The following is a 17,876-nucleotide window of genomic DNA, read 5'->3' as shown; positions in this document are numbered from 1 at the left end:
CATTTCCTGTTTGGCCAGCGTGACAAGCTCATCAGCGCAGGTCCCCCCCAGAAAGTTTCTACGCTCCCCCTATCATCTCTCTCCCTGAGGTTTTCGCAGATTAGAAGACGAAAAAAACTGCACTGGCGATGACATGTTTTCCAAGCTCATGCAGTCCTCCTGCACTGATAGGGCACAGCATAATGCATGGAGGCATTCAGTGGCAGAGGAAAGAATTCCTGTGTTTGCTTAACAGCAAAAGTATCATGCCTCGCTACCGATCCTGCCCAAGCCAGGTTGCTGTGTTACATGCACTCTGTGCTGTGTCAGCCTTGGGTGGGGGCATGACTGCTTTGTGAGCAGGAAGGCCACAGATACAGACATTGCATTAGGTAGCTTCTATAGCTAGAGAACACATTCCTGTGCATTCGGCAAAGTCTGTGGCAAAACAAGAGAAGCCCCATAGTGTAGTGTTTATCACATTCACCTAAGATGTGAAAGCCCTTTAGTGTAGCGGTAATCACGTTCCCCTAACATGTGACACTTCCCCAGTTCAAAACTGGGCAGAAACAGGCCACTGTTCCTTTTTCTGACTCCTCTCCTGCATTTTCAGTCTTAGAAGCGACCGCACTGTGAAATTTTACTTTGAATTATATTAATTATGAGTTAAATAATACGGAAGCTCTCTTTAAGTTACAGTCCCGGATTCCTTATCTTTTCAGCTGCTCTGATAGATTAAAATTTTTGTTAGGGGCAGGGGAAAATTTTCATGAAGCCTTTTATAGGAATTAAATGCTATCGAGGACACTAAAATAATCTAGATGTGGCCCACAGAGCGCAATCCTTCATTCTGGATTTGTCATTCCACAAGTTGAATCGCTCCTTACTCCTGAGCCATGGGAGCAAGGGGCAGGGCTGGGGTAGCTGCAACCACGTGGTAATTCTGGCTGGGAGAGCAGCCAGCAGCAGAAGCCTTCAGCTTGCATGATATTGCAGGCAGGACTGAATCTCCATGAGATGAAACTTAAAGAAGAGAATGACCTGGATTCACTCCCATTCGGTGCTCTAAGAGGAAGATAGCCATGTCTGTCCAGGCACCCCTGATCGACCTCACTGAGGTCTGCCAGCTGAGTGGGACCCCAACTGGCAGGAGCTGGCAGACGGGCAGTCTGGGACTCCGTCTGTCAGTCCCACTCAGCCCGCTGCCTGCCTGGGGTTCCGATCATCCAGGCAGGCAGTGGGCTGAGCGGGTCCAGCAGACGGGACCCTAGAAAAAAGGCGTGAAATGATTGTTTGCTGTTGCTTTCATGGATGGAGGGAGGGACGGGGGCCTGATGACATGTACCCAAAACCACCCGTGACAAAGTTTTTGCCCCATCAGGCACTGGGAGCTTAACCCAGAATTCCAATGGGCAGCAGAGACTGTGGGATGGCTACCCTCAGTGCACCACTCTAAGTTGATGCTAGCCACTTCACTGACTTAATGTGCCTAGTGTGGACATACACTTAGTTGCACTCCACCCACTTAATGCGCTTAGTGTGGACATATGCAAGAGACTGTATAAAACTGAATTCTAAAAAACTGACTTCTATAAAAATGACCTAATTTTGTAGTGTAGACATACTCTAGGAATTAAAGATTTGTACCAATACAAAAGAGCTAAGGGAGTGCACAGAAAATGACCTAATGGGGTTGAGAGGTGACTGACACTCTTGTGTCTGAGGATAGCGTGAGGAGTCATGGAAGTAAAAAGTTATATTTAAAACACTAAACTGAACAGAAGGCAAATGAAAAAAACAGAAAAAAGACTCAGTGAAGCAGCAAAGTAAAGAAGCCGAGTGGTGCTGAATGGTAGCAGGAGAAGCACAGCTCTTGATGAACATTCCTTAATTGACTATGGTCAAGAATGAACTGGATATGTTTTCCAAGAGCAACAGTTAAGACTACTGGTGAACACTGCCCATAAGGACCGAAAATGTTCTAAAAGCTACAGGAGTTCTGCTTGTGCAGCATTAGGGAGCCAACACTGTGAAGTAAAAGTATTACACAGATGGTATCTTTAGAAAAGTAAACTTATCCATATGACTTTACATAAATGACTATCTTAATGGACCTAATAGTGAATGAGAGCTTTAAGACTGAACAGAATATGGTCTGGGTAAACAAGGATTTAGCAAGATTAATGTAGACTACAATGGGAGATAAAGAAAAGATACAAAGATAAAGAAAATCACTCTAAGATCTTATCATATTTTATAGTAATTATTTACCAAAAAATGTTTTGGATTAAGAAAGAGCATTGGTACCTCAGCTGGAAGCTTTCTACTCTAGTGATACTATAATGACACTCTTTTGTAAAGTGCTGTGAGAGTGACCGATGAAAAGCAATATATAAGAGTTAGATGATATTATTATTATTTTATTTATGTAGGCTGATGGACTTATTAAAGAGATGTTTTAAAAATTTCTACTAGGCACCTACACAAACATGAAAGGGCAAATTAAGATTCTTATGAAATAGTGCTTTAAATATATTTTTTTGCACAAACATATTATGTACACAATTTTGTTTAGACTTCTGATTAAAACAACTTACCATTTTCAGGCTGAGTTTTCTTAAGGGAATCTATTAGAGTACTGACAGCTTTTAAAACGAATATGATTTCTGTTACTTGCTGCCTACAAGGGGAAAATATATAAACGATCAACTGTACAATTTCAAAAAATGTTTCCCAGAATATGATTTTTCTGTTGACTTTTATATAGCAAATACAAAAACAATTTTTGAACAATAAAACCTTTGAGATGCAACCCAGTGAAACCAAGGTTATTTAATGCTGTAATTAACATTCATCTTTAACTGATGTCATTTTCCCACATAAGTGTGACCAATTTATATTTAATTTTTTGAAATCATGTCAATACATAGGCCTCAATCATGCAAACACTAATATATGTGCTTAACTTCAAGCATATAAGTAGTCCCACAGAAGTCATTTATTCAATCATGTACTCAATGGATAAAATTTTCAAAAGCTTTTAAATGGAACTGAGATGCCTAAGTTATTTAAGTGCTTTTAAAAATGTTACTATATATTTATGTTCAGTTTTCTATTTCAACAACAACTATGGTATGACTAATGCTTCAAAATACTACTACTTTGCTATTATTTTATTTTATTTTTAGGAAATTTATTATTTTCTCATCAACCTAGCAATAGCTCTGCTAGAAATAAAGGAAAAGATGGTTACAGAAACTTTTCAGAGACAATGAAATACAGTTGTACTACTATATGTTGCACTCCTGAACTCTGGGCAATAGTCCTGAGGATAACTGCTTCTTAAAGGCCCCTCCAATCAATAGCCTTCCCAAATTTGGCATTTGATCTGGAACTCCTTGCCCTTACACATTCTTCCATAACAAATGGTAACTCACCCTGTACAGTAACTGCATTTCTTCGAGATGTGTCTCTCTGTGTGTCCACTCTAGGAGCATTTGTGCCCCTTGTACTTCCGTGGGAGATTTTGCATAGCAGTGTCTGTTCAGCCTGAGCATGCGTGTTATTCCACCTTGTGTTCCATGGCGTTGCTATATAGCACTGCACAGGCTAACCATCGTCAATTCCTTCTCTACTGTGAAGCCCCATGACAGGTAACTGAAGCAGAGCAGAAGGAACGTGGGTACTGGAGCACCATCAGATCAGACATCTCGAAGAATTGCAGTTACTATACAGGATGAGTAACCATTTCTTCTTTGAGTAGTGTCCCTATCAGTTCTCCACTCTAGGTGACTACAGAGAAGTTCCCTTCTAAGGAAGCGGCGGCTTTGGAGTCTAATTCAGTGTGAAAGAAAGTACTGCTGAGCCAAACACAGTATCAGAAGCAGAGTTGTGAATTATAGCATAGCAGTCAGTGAATGTATGCAGAGAAGACAGTGTTGAGGCTTAATACATTTCAATGATGGGAACATTCTTAAGTAAGACTGTGGAGGTGGAAACAGATTTCAGAGTGAGTTTGTAAGTCAGTGGGTGCTTCAAGATTATGAGATCAGTAGCAGTTACTAATAGAGTCATTTATCAAGCTAGAGAGCCTCTCTTTAGAGATTGCATCTCCTTTTGCTCTGTCTGAGATCAAGACAAAAATCTGGAGGTCTTCCTGAAATGTTTAGTCCTATCAAGGTAGAAGGCAAGGGCGCTCCTGACATCAAGTGTGTGGAGCAATGCCTTCCTCTTATCTGGTGAAGTTTATAGTAAAATACAGGGAGGTGAATAGGCTGATTAATATGGAAATCAGAAGGTACTTTTGGCAAAAACTTGGGGTATGATCATAATGTAACATTGTCTCTGAAAATTATGGGTACTGTGCAATAAAATGGGGAGTATGCCATAAAAGCCCTATTTCCCCCATTCAGCGAGCCGATGTGATGGCAAACAGAAATGCCAATTTCACTGATAAACAGAGTTGTGAGCAGGCAGCCACAGGTTCAGACAGTGGTCTTGTAAAGCATTTAAGAATCAAACTGAAGTCCTGAACTGTGGTAGGGCATTTAATTGGCACAGGCCTTTGAGGAACCTCATTGTCGTTGGGTGGGCAAATACAGCGTAACCTTCCATTGGAGGATGGCTGCCAGATGAACTCTAATGGAACTCAGTGATAATCCTGAGGTCTGTAGTTCTAGAATGTAACCCAGTATGTTTGGCAGCGATGAGGTTATTGGTGCAATGTGTTTGAGATCGCACCAATGAGCAAATATTGTCCATTTCTATAAGTGCAGGGTGTAGACTGTTTTTTGCTGTGCGGTAACCCCCTTTTTTACTTGCTGTGAATAGGCAGTTTCTATGCCCATGCTTTGAGGTGAAGGATTTTAAGACGGGGTGAAGGATCTTCCCACTCTGCTAAAAGGTGAGAGGAGGAGTGGCATGAAGAGCAATTGGGGAGAACACTGTCATCTGTATCAGATAAGGAAACCACGTTTGTCAGCTCTGGCCTTGTCCCTTTTAATTTTGAGTAGGACTCTGGATATTGGAGGAGTTGGGGGGAACGTCTATGGAACACCCAGCGACCACTGGAAGTGAAAGGCATCCCCCAAGGATCAATGACGCAGACCAGATCTGGAGCAAAACTGGGTGCATTTCCTGTTTATTGCTGGGATGAAAAAGTCTATCTGAGGAGTACCCCATTGGTAGAATATGTGGTGAAGTACAGCTGAATCTATCCCCCACTCATGGTCTTGAGAGAAATGCCTGTTGAGTCTGTCCATGGTCACATGCTAAACTCCTGGAAGGTATTTTGTGATAAAAATCTGATTTAATATACTCCAATACCAAAGCTTTATAGCTTCAGCACAAGGAAGGGGGATCTTGCTCTTCCTTGCTGGTTTATATTAAACATTTATGACATGTTGTCAGTCATGATCTTAATGTTTTTGCCTCTAATTAGCGGCAGGAAACTGGAGATACGTGCCTCTGCCTGCTCTTGATACCAGAGAAACCCCTTTTTGAAGGCCCCAGACTCCATCTTGTATCCCAGGCCTCCATTTTGAATAAGCAAGAGTCACTCCACTATTAGATGAAAATATGTCGGTCATGTAGTACTGAAATTGTCAGGGGAGAAAATGACAGGGAAAACAGTGGTGAGATAACATTGACCATGAGGCTGGGCACCTTCTGGTTACATTAGAGACAATGTTGCAAAGTGATATGGACAACCTGAAATGAGGCAGGAGGCAGTTGTTGATCATAAGACTAGGTACATTATAAACTATGTTGCAAAATGGCAAGTAATGAGTTAATTGTTGATCATGAAACCAGGTATTTTAGAAATAAGTGGTATGTGCTCTGGAGAGTTCTGACAAAAAGATATTAGCAAAAGCAAGCAAAACAACATGTCAATCAAGCCTGTCAGAAGAGGATATAAGGAGAGGTACAGAGCACATCTGTGTTCTGTTCATTTGCTTTGCCTGTTTAGTACTGTCCATTCAGTCCAGTAGAGGGAAAGACCAGGAGCAGTTCAGTAAAGAGGGAAAAGACCAGGAGCAGGAGAGTAGAAGATCAGAAAGGAATAATCTAAAGACAGTTACCAGGAACTGTCAGCGGCCTGTGAATGACCGATCACCATAAGCAGGGTGAAGCCACTTAGCATCACATCAAACTGTGTGGTAATGTAGTTTTGGGGGGTGCTTTAGCCTATTGTGTTGGGGATTTGTGTTACTGTGTTAAGGATTTGTGTTTGCACCAATAAAAGGGTGACTTGTTTTGGAATGATACTACCTGGGTCAATCATTTATCAGAAGTCTGTATCCATGTCCTCCAGGTATTGCTTCAGCCATCCTGGAGACTCATACCTGATGGTTAATAGGTGGGTTGTTTTGAGGGAGCCTTTGGTAAACCCTAGAGAGGTCACTGGGTGAGCTACTGGGGGGATACCTAAATTGTGTTTCCAGGGTAACACTGAGTTCCAGGAGGAAGATATGCAGAGAAGTTTCTTGAGGCATCTACCTACCCTGAACTGTTTGGAGCCTAGATGCGCACACCATCCCAACAGGGAAGCACCTGTCGTTATGACAGTCGTTGGGGGGAGGACAGATGAAGGGGACTCCGGCACACAAGTTGTGAGGGCATTTCCACCAACTATACTGAACTGGGTATGGAAAGCAACATGTTGAGACTGTGTCTGCTAAGAGAATAAACCATCCTGAACTACCCTTAAAGGCATCGCATAAGCAGTCATGTGTGATCTATAGGGCCCTACCAAATTCCAGCCATGAAAAATGCACCAAAGACTGTGAAATTTGGCCTTTGTGAGCTTTTACCGTATACTGTACAGATTTCATGAGGGGAGACCTGTGTTTCGCAAACGGGGGGTCTTGCCCCAAAAGGGAGTTGCAGGTGGGGTCCAACAAGGTTATTTTAGGGGGATCGTGGTACTGCCACCCTTACTTCTGTGCTGCCTTCACAGCTGGGGGGCTGGAGAGTAGTGGCTGTTCGCTGGGCACCCAGCTCGGAAAGCAGCGCCCCACCAGCAGCAGTGCAAAAATAAAGGTGGTAATACCATGCCATGCAATACTTACTTCTGTGCCGCTGCCTTTAGAGCTCAGGAGGCGGAGAGTGGCGGCTGTTGACTGAGGACCCAGCTCTCAGGCAGAAGCGCAGAAGTAAGGGTGGCAATATCATACCATGCCATCATTACTTCTGCGCTGCTGCCGCTGGCTGCAGTTCTGACTTCAGAGCTGGGATACTGGCCAGCAGTCACCGCTCTCCAGCTGCCCAGCTCTGAAGGCAGCACCGACACAAGCAACTGGACAGAAGTAAGGGTAGCAGTACCGTAACCCCTGCTATAATAATGTTGCAACCCCCTACCTCACCCCCAACTATTTTTTGGGTCAGGACCCCTACAATTACAACACCATGAAATTTTAGACTTAAATAGCTAAAATCATGAAATTTATGAATTTTTTAATCCTCTGACCATGAAATTAACCAACATGGACTGTGAATTTGGTAGGAGTTTAGTGCTCTATAATGAAAATGCCAGCCACTATATGCCCCAGTTGCCAGAGACAGTACCTGACCAGGGTCTAAGGGCTGATCGGAATCGTACTGATTAAGTCTGAAGGGGACATAAACCTGTGCACTGGGAGGAAGGCTCTTTTGCACAGGGGTCAAAGGGGACCACCTGCTTCAGAAAGAGTTCATTGCCTGAGAAGTCACCTCCCAGGAGTGTCCTTTCAGAAGCCAATTGTCTAGGTAAGGCAACACCAAAATTGCATTCCTGCAGAGGTGAGACACTATTACTAACATGACCTTTGAAAAGACCCGTGGGGCATATCATAGGCCAAAATGGACCACCCTGTACTGAAAATCATGGAAGTGTAGGACTGGAAGAGACCTCAATAGGTCATTTCTTCTAGTCACTTACACTCAGGACAGGTCTATGTATAAATAGACGATTCCTAGCAGATGTTTGTCTAATCTGTTCTTAAACCAATGACAGAGATTCCACAACCCCTCTCAGCAATTTGTTACAGTGCTTAACTACCCTGACAGAAATTTTCCTAATATCCAACCTAAACCGCCTTTGCTGCAATTTAAGCTCACTGGTTCTTGTCCTATCCTGAGGTAAAGGAGAAAATAATTCCCCTCTCCTCCTTGTAACAATCTTTTATGTATTTGAAAACTGTTATGTCCCCCTGCTCAGTCTTTTCATTTCCACTAAACAAAACCAATTTTTTCAGTCTTTCCTCATAGGTCATATTTTCTACACCTTTAATCATTTTTGTTGCTTTCCTCTGGACTTTCTCCAATTTGTCCACTTCTTTCCTGAAATGCAGCTCAAGAACTGGACACAATACTCCAGTTGTGGCCTTATCAGTGAGGAGTAGAGTGAAAATTATTTCTAGGCTTGCTTTCCACACTCCTGCTAATACATCCCAGAATGAAGTTTTCTTTTTTGAAACAGTATTACACTGTTGACTCATATTTAGCTTGTGATCCACTATAACCCCCAGGGTCCTTTTCTGCATTACTCCTTCCTAGGCAGTCATTTCCCATTTTGCATGTGTGCAATTGATTGGTACTGGCCTACTGTAAAGCATAGGAATCATTTATGGGATGGGTGGATTCCAATGTGGAAATACGCAACCTGAAGGTCTAGGGCCGAAAACTAATCTCCTTGGTCCAGTGATGAGATTATCGTTGCAAGTGTCACCATTCTGAATTTTTGTATCTTCACAAAGGTATTGAGTAGTCTTAAATCTAGGCTGGATCTTTAACTGCTAACTCTCTCTTTTCTGGGACTGGAAAACATCTGGAGTAAAACTCCTTCCCCTCTGTGCTGTGTTGGAACTAGTTCTATAGCATCCAGGTGTAGAAGGGGATCTATTTCCTGCCATAGCAGGTTCTCATGGGAAGGGTCCCTGAAATGGACAGAGAAGTAGGGTTGTCAGGTATAAAGAGGAAATTATCTCCAAAACCCACTTGTCCATAGTGATGGACTCCCAAAGACCACTGCAAGTGGTAAAGGTGGTTCCTGAAAGGAGGAAGGCAGGTGAAATATTGCACCTAGGGTGGAGCACTCATATTGACACTACCTGAAGAAGAACAGAGGTTTTTTTTTTTTAAGTCAAATTATATTCTTAATTATAAATACATTTTTCTACCATAAAATATTGGCGCCCCCCCCTTTTTTTTTTAAATACATATAGTACATACCGTGGAAGAGGACATTTGCCACTTAATCTTTCATCTTCTATGTAGCGATGCAGTACATCCTGTGATCTTTTCAAGAGTACAGACAGTGCCATTCTAGAGATGTATCCTTCCTGAGGAGTTGTGACTTTATTACTGAATGAAAACTGGAGCAGTGTTTCAAAGCACATCTTAGAAAATTCTTCTCTCATTCGAATATCTATTTCTGCTTCTGTCAAAGTAAAATAATTTTTAATAGTGAAACAAGTATGGTAAACATACTGTATTTTTTATTTCAATAGCTGCCTTAATCATACCTAAAGTATTTAAAATGGTAACATTTGCAAATACTGTAAAGCACACATTCTGAAAAAAGATAGCCAGACAGCCATTCTTAAATAGCACATAAAATTCAGAAACAGCTACATATTTTCAATTAGTGTTTAACTTAGCTATAAAGCTTTAATGTAAAAGCAATGTCTAATCAGTTACACCCCTTATTTTTTATCAAAGTCACTCAATCTCAAAGAACAGGATTTTTTTTTATGCATTGCAATTGCCTGAAATTATTACCAGTACCTATTTTAACTTGCATGCTGGAGACCAAAGTGAGTGGGAAGTGGAGAAAGACAGTTTAAAAAGAAAAAAAGAGACTCAAAGCCTAGGTAAGTACAAAGAGACAAGAGCGCATCCTTAAATAAGATATTTACCAGAAATATTACCAGAAAGTGGCAAACAAACAGAATACTATGCATTCTTCATAGCATGAAAATTATCCCATAGATTAAGATATTATAGTTTTTGAGATCACCTCTGTGGGCTGGGAATTTATTCATAATATTGGTGAATACGTACTACATGCAATTTAAAATCTTTGGTAAAATCGGTATTGTAATATGCACATTTTAATTTGCCTTCCATACGATTTTTACACTGTTCTTATCTTTTGTTTATAATTCAGGTTACATACCCGTAAATGAGGATGACTGAGAATGTATTGAACCTTTATTAAGCATAGTCATTATCTGACCAACAAATTCCTTGGGAATAAAATTAGCATACGGCAGTATCTCTGTGCTGATGAGTTGCACCACCTAAAACAAATGAAATACATTTAAATTTGTTTTCTAGGAAAAATTCAGTGCTTAAAATTATAACTAACACTTAGAAGACATATCTACATTTAAAGAAATGGAACAAGATACAGGAAGTTATAGTCTGGATGCATTCATTAAATATAAGAAAATGTTCAAATAAAGTATGAATGGTCATGCTCAGTGAAACTTGAGAAGCAACATCTTTTATATTTATTATGCTTATTGCTGTAAAATTACTAATACAGGATGCTTAAATTTTTCAAAAATAGGAGCTTAAAATTAGGCTTCTAAATTCATATTTTAGGCATCTGCCTGATCTTCTGAAGGACAGATCACTCAACAGATCCCACTGAATTTTGAAAATCATTGCTGAAATGTTTACTTCAGATTGCATTTAGAGAGTTTTGGAAAGGGACAATCTGACCTTCAGAACCAAACCTCCTCTTCCCCTCCCTACTCCATCTTAACTAGAAGATTAAGACAGTGTATTAACAAGACCAAGCAGAAGAATGTCTTTATAAGAGAAGGTCCTCTTTTGGCTTGATCCTGAGAGGAACTAACATGAGACAGTTAGGTCCCATGCACACCAGTAGGTCTGTTTTACTGCACACTAGATCTAAGTCAGTGGCTCTCAACCTTTCCTGACTACTGTACCCCTTTTCAGGAGTCTGATTTGTCTTACATACCTCCAAGTTTCACCTCACTTAAAAACATGCTTACAAAATCTGACAAAAACATATTTGTATCATAGCACACTATTACTGAAAAATTGTTTACGTTCTCATTTTTATCATATAATTATAAAATGAATCAATTAGAATATAAGTATTTTACTTGCATTTCAGTGTATAGTATATAGAGCAGTATAAAACAGTCACTGTCTGTATGAAATTTTAGTTTGTACTGACTTTGCTAGTGCTTTTTAATTTAGCCTGTTATAAAACTAAGCAAATAACTAAATGAGTTGATGTATCCTCTGGAAGACTTGTGTAGATTGAGAACCACTGATCTAGGCCACTACAGGGAACCCTGCTTCCATTCTTAATTCTTAGCTCCGTATATCCTGGCTGTAGTCCCTGGGAGATAACTGAAAGCACTTAATTATCACTGCTCCTCAACCTAGAACTCCTATCTCAGCCCGGATGTGAAAAGTGACCAATCTCTCTTCCTTCAAATGTCTCTTCGTTCTCCAAGGCTTTTCCAATGTTAACCTAACCAAGTACTGTAACACACCCATTTAAACTGCAGTGTTGTCTGATAACCTGCCTGAGGTCATCAAGGGCATTATGTGTCTGAGTTGCTTCATCTGTCCATTCAGATTTAAAGTTCCTGGAGCAAGGATCATATCTTCCTGTTTTTTGTTTGTTTTTTTATATAGGTGAACATGATAACTGCTTAAATAATCATGATTACTGAATGCTTATTATCTCTTGGCTAATCAAGAGTATTGCTTCACTCTTAAGAAAGTGCAACATGAGGCATTCACTTTAGGTCAGGTTGTGAACATTTACTCTCAAATGGTAAGGAGTTACTTGTGTGAGTAACAGTTCACAAATGGGAGTAAGGGGTTCACAGTGTGGTCCTCTATGAACATTTAATAAGGACTATTTATGAATACAGAAATAATTCTATTTAACAATTATGGGACAGATTGTGCCATTAAAGTATGACCTTGAGTATGGGATTGGATGGAGCTGCACCTTCTCAGAGAAAGCTTAGGAGACTTTTTAATTCAGAAAAGCAGGAGGTTTCAGTGAAATCTGGAGAATTGCAGCAATTATGCCATTCCTTAGGAGGCTGCCACATGCATTCCCTCTATGCAGAACCAGATAATGCGTGGGAGACAGAGACATGTCCCACTTCACCCCATTCCTTGAGGTTGTCCTGCACCCCAGTTGATACCAACAAAGAACTCCTTGTGCACGACTTCCCATCCCTAAGCGCACCCCAAAAGCCAGCCACAATCTGGACCCTGGTTTTGTTATCTTTTTTACTGATCAATAAAGAAGTTGCAGCCAAGTTAGTAAAATTCAATATCAACCACAGTTTTCTCCAGATGTTAATTTATGACTGTTACCTATGAGTTTGAACATTCCAAGTTAGTTTATATATAAGGTAATACAAAAACACTCTAGTCTCCTCACCTCAACATCAATACTCTCATTTCTCTGAAACTCTTGAATAGAAAGATTATCTGGAGGTATACTAAAAAGAAACACGAAAATATTATGTTATACTTTTAAAGTACATAGAATCTTCTGGAAATTGTAAAGAGAGCGAGAAAGCAGCATGCACGGTGTTAAAATAAAAAATATGTATATACATAAAGCTAGTACTGTATGTGCCAGAGACTAATTAATATTTTAGAACACAAACCTTACAGCGTATGAATAAATAAAATAATCTAAAAAGGACCGAGGAAAAAACATTGTATAAAAAAAATGTAAGAAACCATAATAAAGTGTTACAAAAACAGTTGATTATTGACTTTAAATAGTAATCATTTGTCACTGAGAGTATTATTTTGATATGTGCTTTGTTTCATTAGCTATTGTGTGTGTTTGTAATCACCTGTATTAGTGTTTTAAAAAAACAGCACTTCAATTAAAAAAAAATCAGAAGTTTGCAAAGGTAAAGACTGTGGTACAGGAATAGTTTATCAGTGTATCAACAGGTTCCTCTTTGTTCATGTCATAATAGCAAATTTAAAATTGTCACTGTAAACCCTTTACAAAGATTCCACAGAGACATTGCAGTGGATCAAACATATTTTACCATTGTTGCTTATCCTCTCTGGTCACAAGGTTATACGATTATTGTCATTTTTATTTTTAAGCTTACCTTAAAAAGCACTTCATTTGAATTTTACTTGATTTTCCCACATGTCTACCAGATATCCAATTTCTGTTTTTGGTAGAATACTCTCCCATCTTTTTTAAAAAAATCAAAAAACACATAATTTGAACTACCAAATGTTCATTTTCTCTCATTCCTGTTTAACAAGAGTGCATCCATCACTGAATTCTACTCCATAAAAATATTTGGGCTTGTTCCATATTTTAAATCATGATGCTGACATGAAACTGAAGTATTGTGGGTGTTTCACAAACTACTAATTCTGAACAATTTCATGTTTTCTTCTTTACAATGTCACATCACTTTTGTAATGTATGTGCCCTTCATTTATGTGGCTGAGAGCGTCTGTCCAAGGGGAGTAGTGGGGGCAAGAGACATATCTGCCTTTAAGACTAAGCATGATAAGTTTATGGAGGGGATGGTATGATGGGATAGCCGAATTTTGGCAATTAATTTGGCAACTGATCTTTGATTATCAACAGGTAAGTATGTCTAGTGGTCTGTGATGGGATGTTAGATGGGACGGGATCTGAATTACTACAGAGAAAATTCTTTCCTGAGTCCTGGCTGGTGAGTCTTGCCCACATGCTCAGGGTTTAACTGATCACCATATATGGGGTCGGGAAGAATTTTCCTCCAGGGCAGATTGGCAGAGGCCCTGGAGGTTTTTCGCCTTCCTCTGCAGCATGGGGCACAGGTCACTTGCTGGAGGATTCTCTGCAGCTTGAGGTCTTCAAACCACAATCTGAGGACTTCAATAACTTAGATATAGGTTAGGGGTTTGTTATATAAGTGGATGGGTGAGATTCTGTGGCCTGCTTTGTGCAGGAGGTCAGGCTAGATGATCATAATAGTTCCTTCTGACCTTAAAGTCTATGAGTCTGTAAGTTTCAAAATAGTTGGCATAGTCTTTTTGTCCTGTAGGTAGACAGCACTGAATCCTTATATTTGTTTACATTTTATATGTAATTTATTGTCTAGGGCAGGGGTTCTCAAACTGGGGGTCAGGACCCCTCAGGGGGTCATGAGGTTATTACACGGGTGGAGGGGTCATGAGCTGTCGGCTGCTTTGCTGCCTGCATATATTTTAAAGTGTTTTTAATTTATAAAGGGGGTCACACTCAGAGGCTTGCTGTGTGAAAGGGGTCATCAGTACATAAGTTTGAGAACCATTGGTCTAGGGACTTCTGTAGTTAAGTTTGCCTAATAATGTACATTATAAGAAACCGGTTTTAGTTGCTTATAACTTTGCCAAGCAGTAAAAATGATGCAGCAATTTCTGAGGACAAAGTTAGGGGAAAATATGTTTTTTTTGCCAGTGTTAAAAAAAATCTTACAACCATTTTCACGGAGAAATTCTTGCACCTCCAGGCTTTAGAGTAGAGACTTGAAGATGGACACAGAGGTCCTTTTGGGGTCAGGGTCATGTACTTTGCTTCTCCCATGAAAATTCATATGGCCAATTTATAACCCTATGCAAATGGCTATTTGCACATGCTCAGGGGAAGCCTCTCAGAATTTGGCAGCTAGATTCTCCAAACATTCTGTCTGCACTGAACATGTTCCAGTCCCACATACCTCCTTTATGCAAACCACATTGCTCATACTCAATTCCCTGGCTTCAGGACTTTCCCTGCAATTGCTCATCCTGTCTGCTGGGGGCCACTGTGATACCTGACACTAAAACTGAAAGGAACGAGACTTTCTCTCCTTTGCTTTCAGTGCTTTCCATGCTAGCGGCCAAGCAGCATGGAGGAGGAGGAGAAAGACACCTTACTGGAATGCAGAGGGATAAGGAGCAGAACGGACAGGTGTAGGTTGGAGGTGGGTAAAAGTAAAGAAAGGGGGGCCAGGTCCAAAAGGGGATAGGCTTGAGGGAGGAAAAAACAACAGAAGAGTCGGTAACCACTATACTCCCCACCAGAACACCCAAGTCCTAAAATTCATTTGCTGTCTAGAAAATTCTTGTAGAACCCACTGCAAACTGTGTACCCTATCTCCAGCTAGTGACTGGTGTAAATTGAGGATAAAAGCCTACTATTGCTACCAGTTACTCCATTAGCTCAAGTGGTAAAGGCTATACTATGGATATAAAGATTCACAGTGATTCAAATAGAAATTCTCTTTTCCTGGTTTGTTTTTAAAAACAATTTAGACCAGAGATCCCCAAACTGTGGGGCATCCCCTCCAAGAGGGGTGTGGACAAAGATTTGTGGGGGGCACAATGAGGCCCTGGCCAGCCCCCATCGGGAGAGAGGAGATCCTGCTCTGCCCCAAGCTCTGCTCCGGCTCTGCTCCCAGCCCCAGACTTGCCCTCAGTTGCAGCCCTGCTATGGCTTCTGTTCCCAGTCCCACCCACAGCTGTGGCCCCAGTTTTGGCCCCTTTACGCCATCTGCTTCCTGCTCCCGGCCCTGGCTCTCACGGGGGGCCTGACCATGAAAAGTTAGGGGACCACCGATCTAGATACTACAAACAATCTCTCTTTGCCTCACAGGAATAGCGTGAAGATAAATTAAATAAAGTTTGTGAAACACTCAGATACTGCAGTAATGGGTTCCATTAAAAAAAATAAAGAAGAAGAAAATTTAAAATTCTGTATTTGCTGCAAGTGTTGGTTGCTGTGCAGTAAGCCAGCCCAGGACCCACAAATACTGAATGCTGAGGGCATAAAGATATTGATTAGCCACCTGTTCAGCGAACACTCTCTTCGTGTACACTGAATGGGGAAGGTGTCTATGCAAGAACTGTAGTAAAGATGAAATTAAAAGTTGTATCACAATGCATACATATAGGGGAGGCTGACTTAAAGCTTGCATAGGCAACCTTAATTCTGGCATTTCCCCACTTTTGAGAGCTTGACTTTTCAACCTCAGTGTTCTTTTGATGTGCTTTTTGGTATGTTATATTCTTATGGACACATGCACACACTTTTTCTGGTTTTGAATATTACTTCATATAATGCTTCCAAAAGAGTCTCTAAGAATTATTGTTATGAAGTAATACACCAGCATGCTACTCACAGCTCTGTTGGTGCAAATTAAAGTTTAACTTGAAAGAATAATATATTGACTCCTAAAAGTTCAGAATGATTTTGGCTTATTAGAAAAAACAATCTAGTTCTCTCTCTAAATTTCCATTGTAAAGAAAGCAATACTTATTGCGTGGAAGATGTTATGTTCCATGATGGAGAAATTAATGTTTTATTTTTTCATTGGCCTGGGCTCTTTTGGCAACACCAACAACTGCTTAGCATACAACCTTGCACATAATTTTAGTTTCTCCTCTCCTACCTAGGTTTCATTAAAAAAAAATTTTTTTTAAAAATCTACCCACATTCAACCCCACAGGTAGCTTACAAACCTACCCCAACTTAAGAGACAATGGGCTATTCAGGTAAAATCACACATCCCAAGGCCTGAATTAATTCCTGCTTCAAGGCCAATGGTTGTGGCTAAAGTAGAGTACATCTTTCAGAAAAACATTCAATCTTGACTTAATTTCCATTGATGGAAAATCCACTACAATTTGTGCTAAGTTGTTCCAACGTTTATACAATTGCACCTTCTTTCTAGTAGGAATTTGTCTAGCTTCAACTTCTAGCCATTGGATCTTACTGCACCTTTGTTTGATAAACTGAAGAACTTTCAATTATCAAATTTATGTTCCCCTTGTAGGAAATTACAGATTGTGATCAAATCACTCCTTCAACTTATTTTTGGTAAGCTAAATAGACTGAACTCTTTGAATCTTTCACTGAAAGGCACATTGTCCAATCTTTTGATCAGTTTTGTGTCTCTTCTCTTCTGTTGCATGTGTCACAAGTCAATATCTAGATTGTCCAGCATCTAATTGCTCCATCACTGAAAGCTCCAAAGTGCTGCAATCCAAATCTAATATTTTAATTTTAGAACTCCTCCACCACATTTAACTATCTGCCTCTCTGCCCTGCAGTCACACGCTAAAGATTGAGCTAACCCAAATTTTGGCACTATGGCGGGCTTGGCTTCTAAGTGCCTCTTCTTTTAACCCTCTCCAACTTTTCAACAGCATTCCTGAAGTGTGGACACCAGAACTAGACACATGAGTGGTTACACCAGTGCCAAACACAGAGGTAATATAATCTCCCTACTCCTGTTCCCCTGTTTATACATGCAAGGTCACATTAGGCCTTTTAGCCTGGAATCTCATGTTCAACTGATTACCCACCATGACCTCAAAGTCTTCTTGAGAGTCACTCCCTCCCTGGATTGAGTTCCCCATCCTGTAAGTATGGCCTACATTATTTGTTCCTAGATGAATGACACTACGTTTCGCCATACTGAAACACATACGGTCTGCTTAAGCCCAGCTTATTAAGGGATCCAGGTCATTCAGTATCAGTGACCTGTCTTCTTCATTATGTACCAGTTAAAGAAATATGGGCTGGATGAATGGACTATAAGGTGGATAGAAAGCTGGCTAGATCGTCGGGCTCAAAGGGTAGTGATCAATGGCTCCATGTTTAGCTGGCAGCCAGTATCAAGCGGAGTGCCCCAAGGGTTGGTCCTGGGGCTGATTATGTTCAATATCTTCATTAATGATCTGGAGGATGGCGTGGACTGCACCCTCAGCAAGTTTGCAGATGACACTAAACTGGGAGAAGTGGTAGAAATGCTGGAGGGTAGGGATAGAATACAGAGGGACCTAGACAAATTAGAGGATTGGGCCAAAAGAAACCTGATGAGGTTCAACAAGTACAAGTGCAGAGTCCTGCACTT

General features: G+C 40.5%; 1 protein-coding gene across 4 annotated transcripts in view; it reads right to left on the bottom strand.

Moving 5' to 3' along the window:
• Positions 1–17,876, bottom strand: part of MON2 (MON2 regulator of endosome-to-Golgi trafficking) — a 242,403-nt gene that overhangs the window by 13,147 nt on the left and 211,380 nt on the right. For all 4 annotated transcript variants that reach the window (XR_012655908.1, XM_075066076.1, XM_075066064.1 and 1 more), the window contains 4 exons: positions 12,407–12,467; positions 10,136–10,259; positions 9,190–9,397; positions 2,577–2,659 (listed from right to left, as the gene is read on the bottom strand). Coding sequence is in view for 3 of the 4 variants with exons in the window: in XM_075066076.1 (XP_074922177.1) it covers positions 2,577–2,659; positions 9,190–9,397; positions 10,136–10,259; positions 12,407–12,467 (476 nt within the window). In the remaining variant the exon portion in view is untranslated. The remainder of the gene's footprint in view (positions 1–2,576; positions 2,660–9,189; positions 9,398–10,135; positions 10,260–12,406; positions 12,468–17,876) is intronic.

Source organism: Chelonoidis abingdonii, chromosome 1 (assembly GCF_003597395.2).
Source record: "Chelonoidis abingdonii isolate Lonesome George chromosome 1, CheloAbing_2.0, whole genome shotgun sequence".
NCBI classification, from domain to species: domain Eukaryota; kingdom Metazoa; phylum Chordata; order Testudines; family Testudinidae; genus Chelonoidis; species Chelonoidis abingdonii.
The sequence above is the reverse complement of the archived record's forward strand: the minus strand, read 5'-3'. Positions and strand labels throughout refer to the sequence as shown.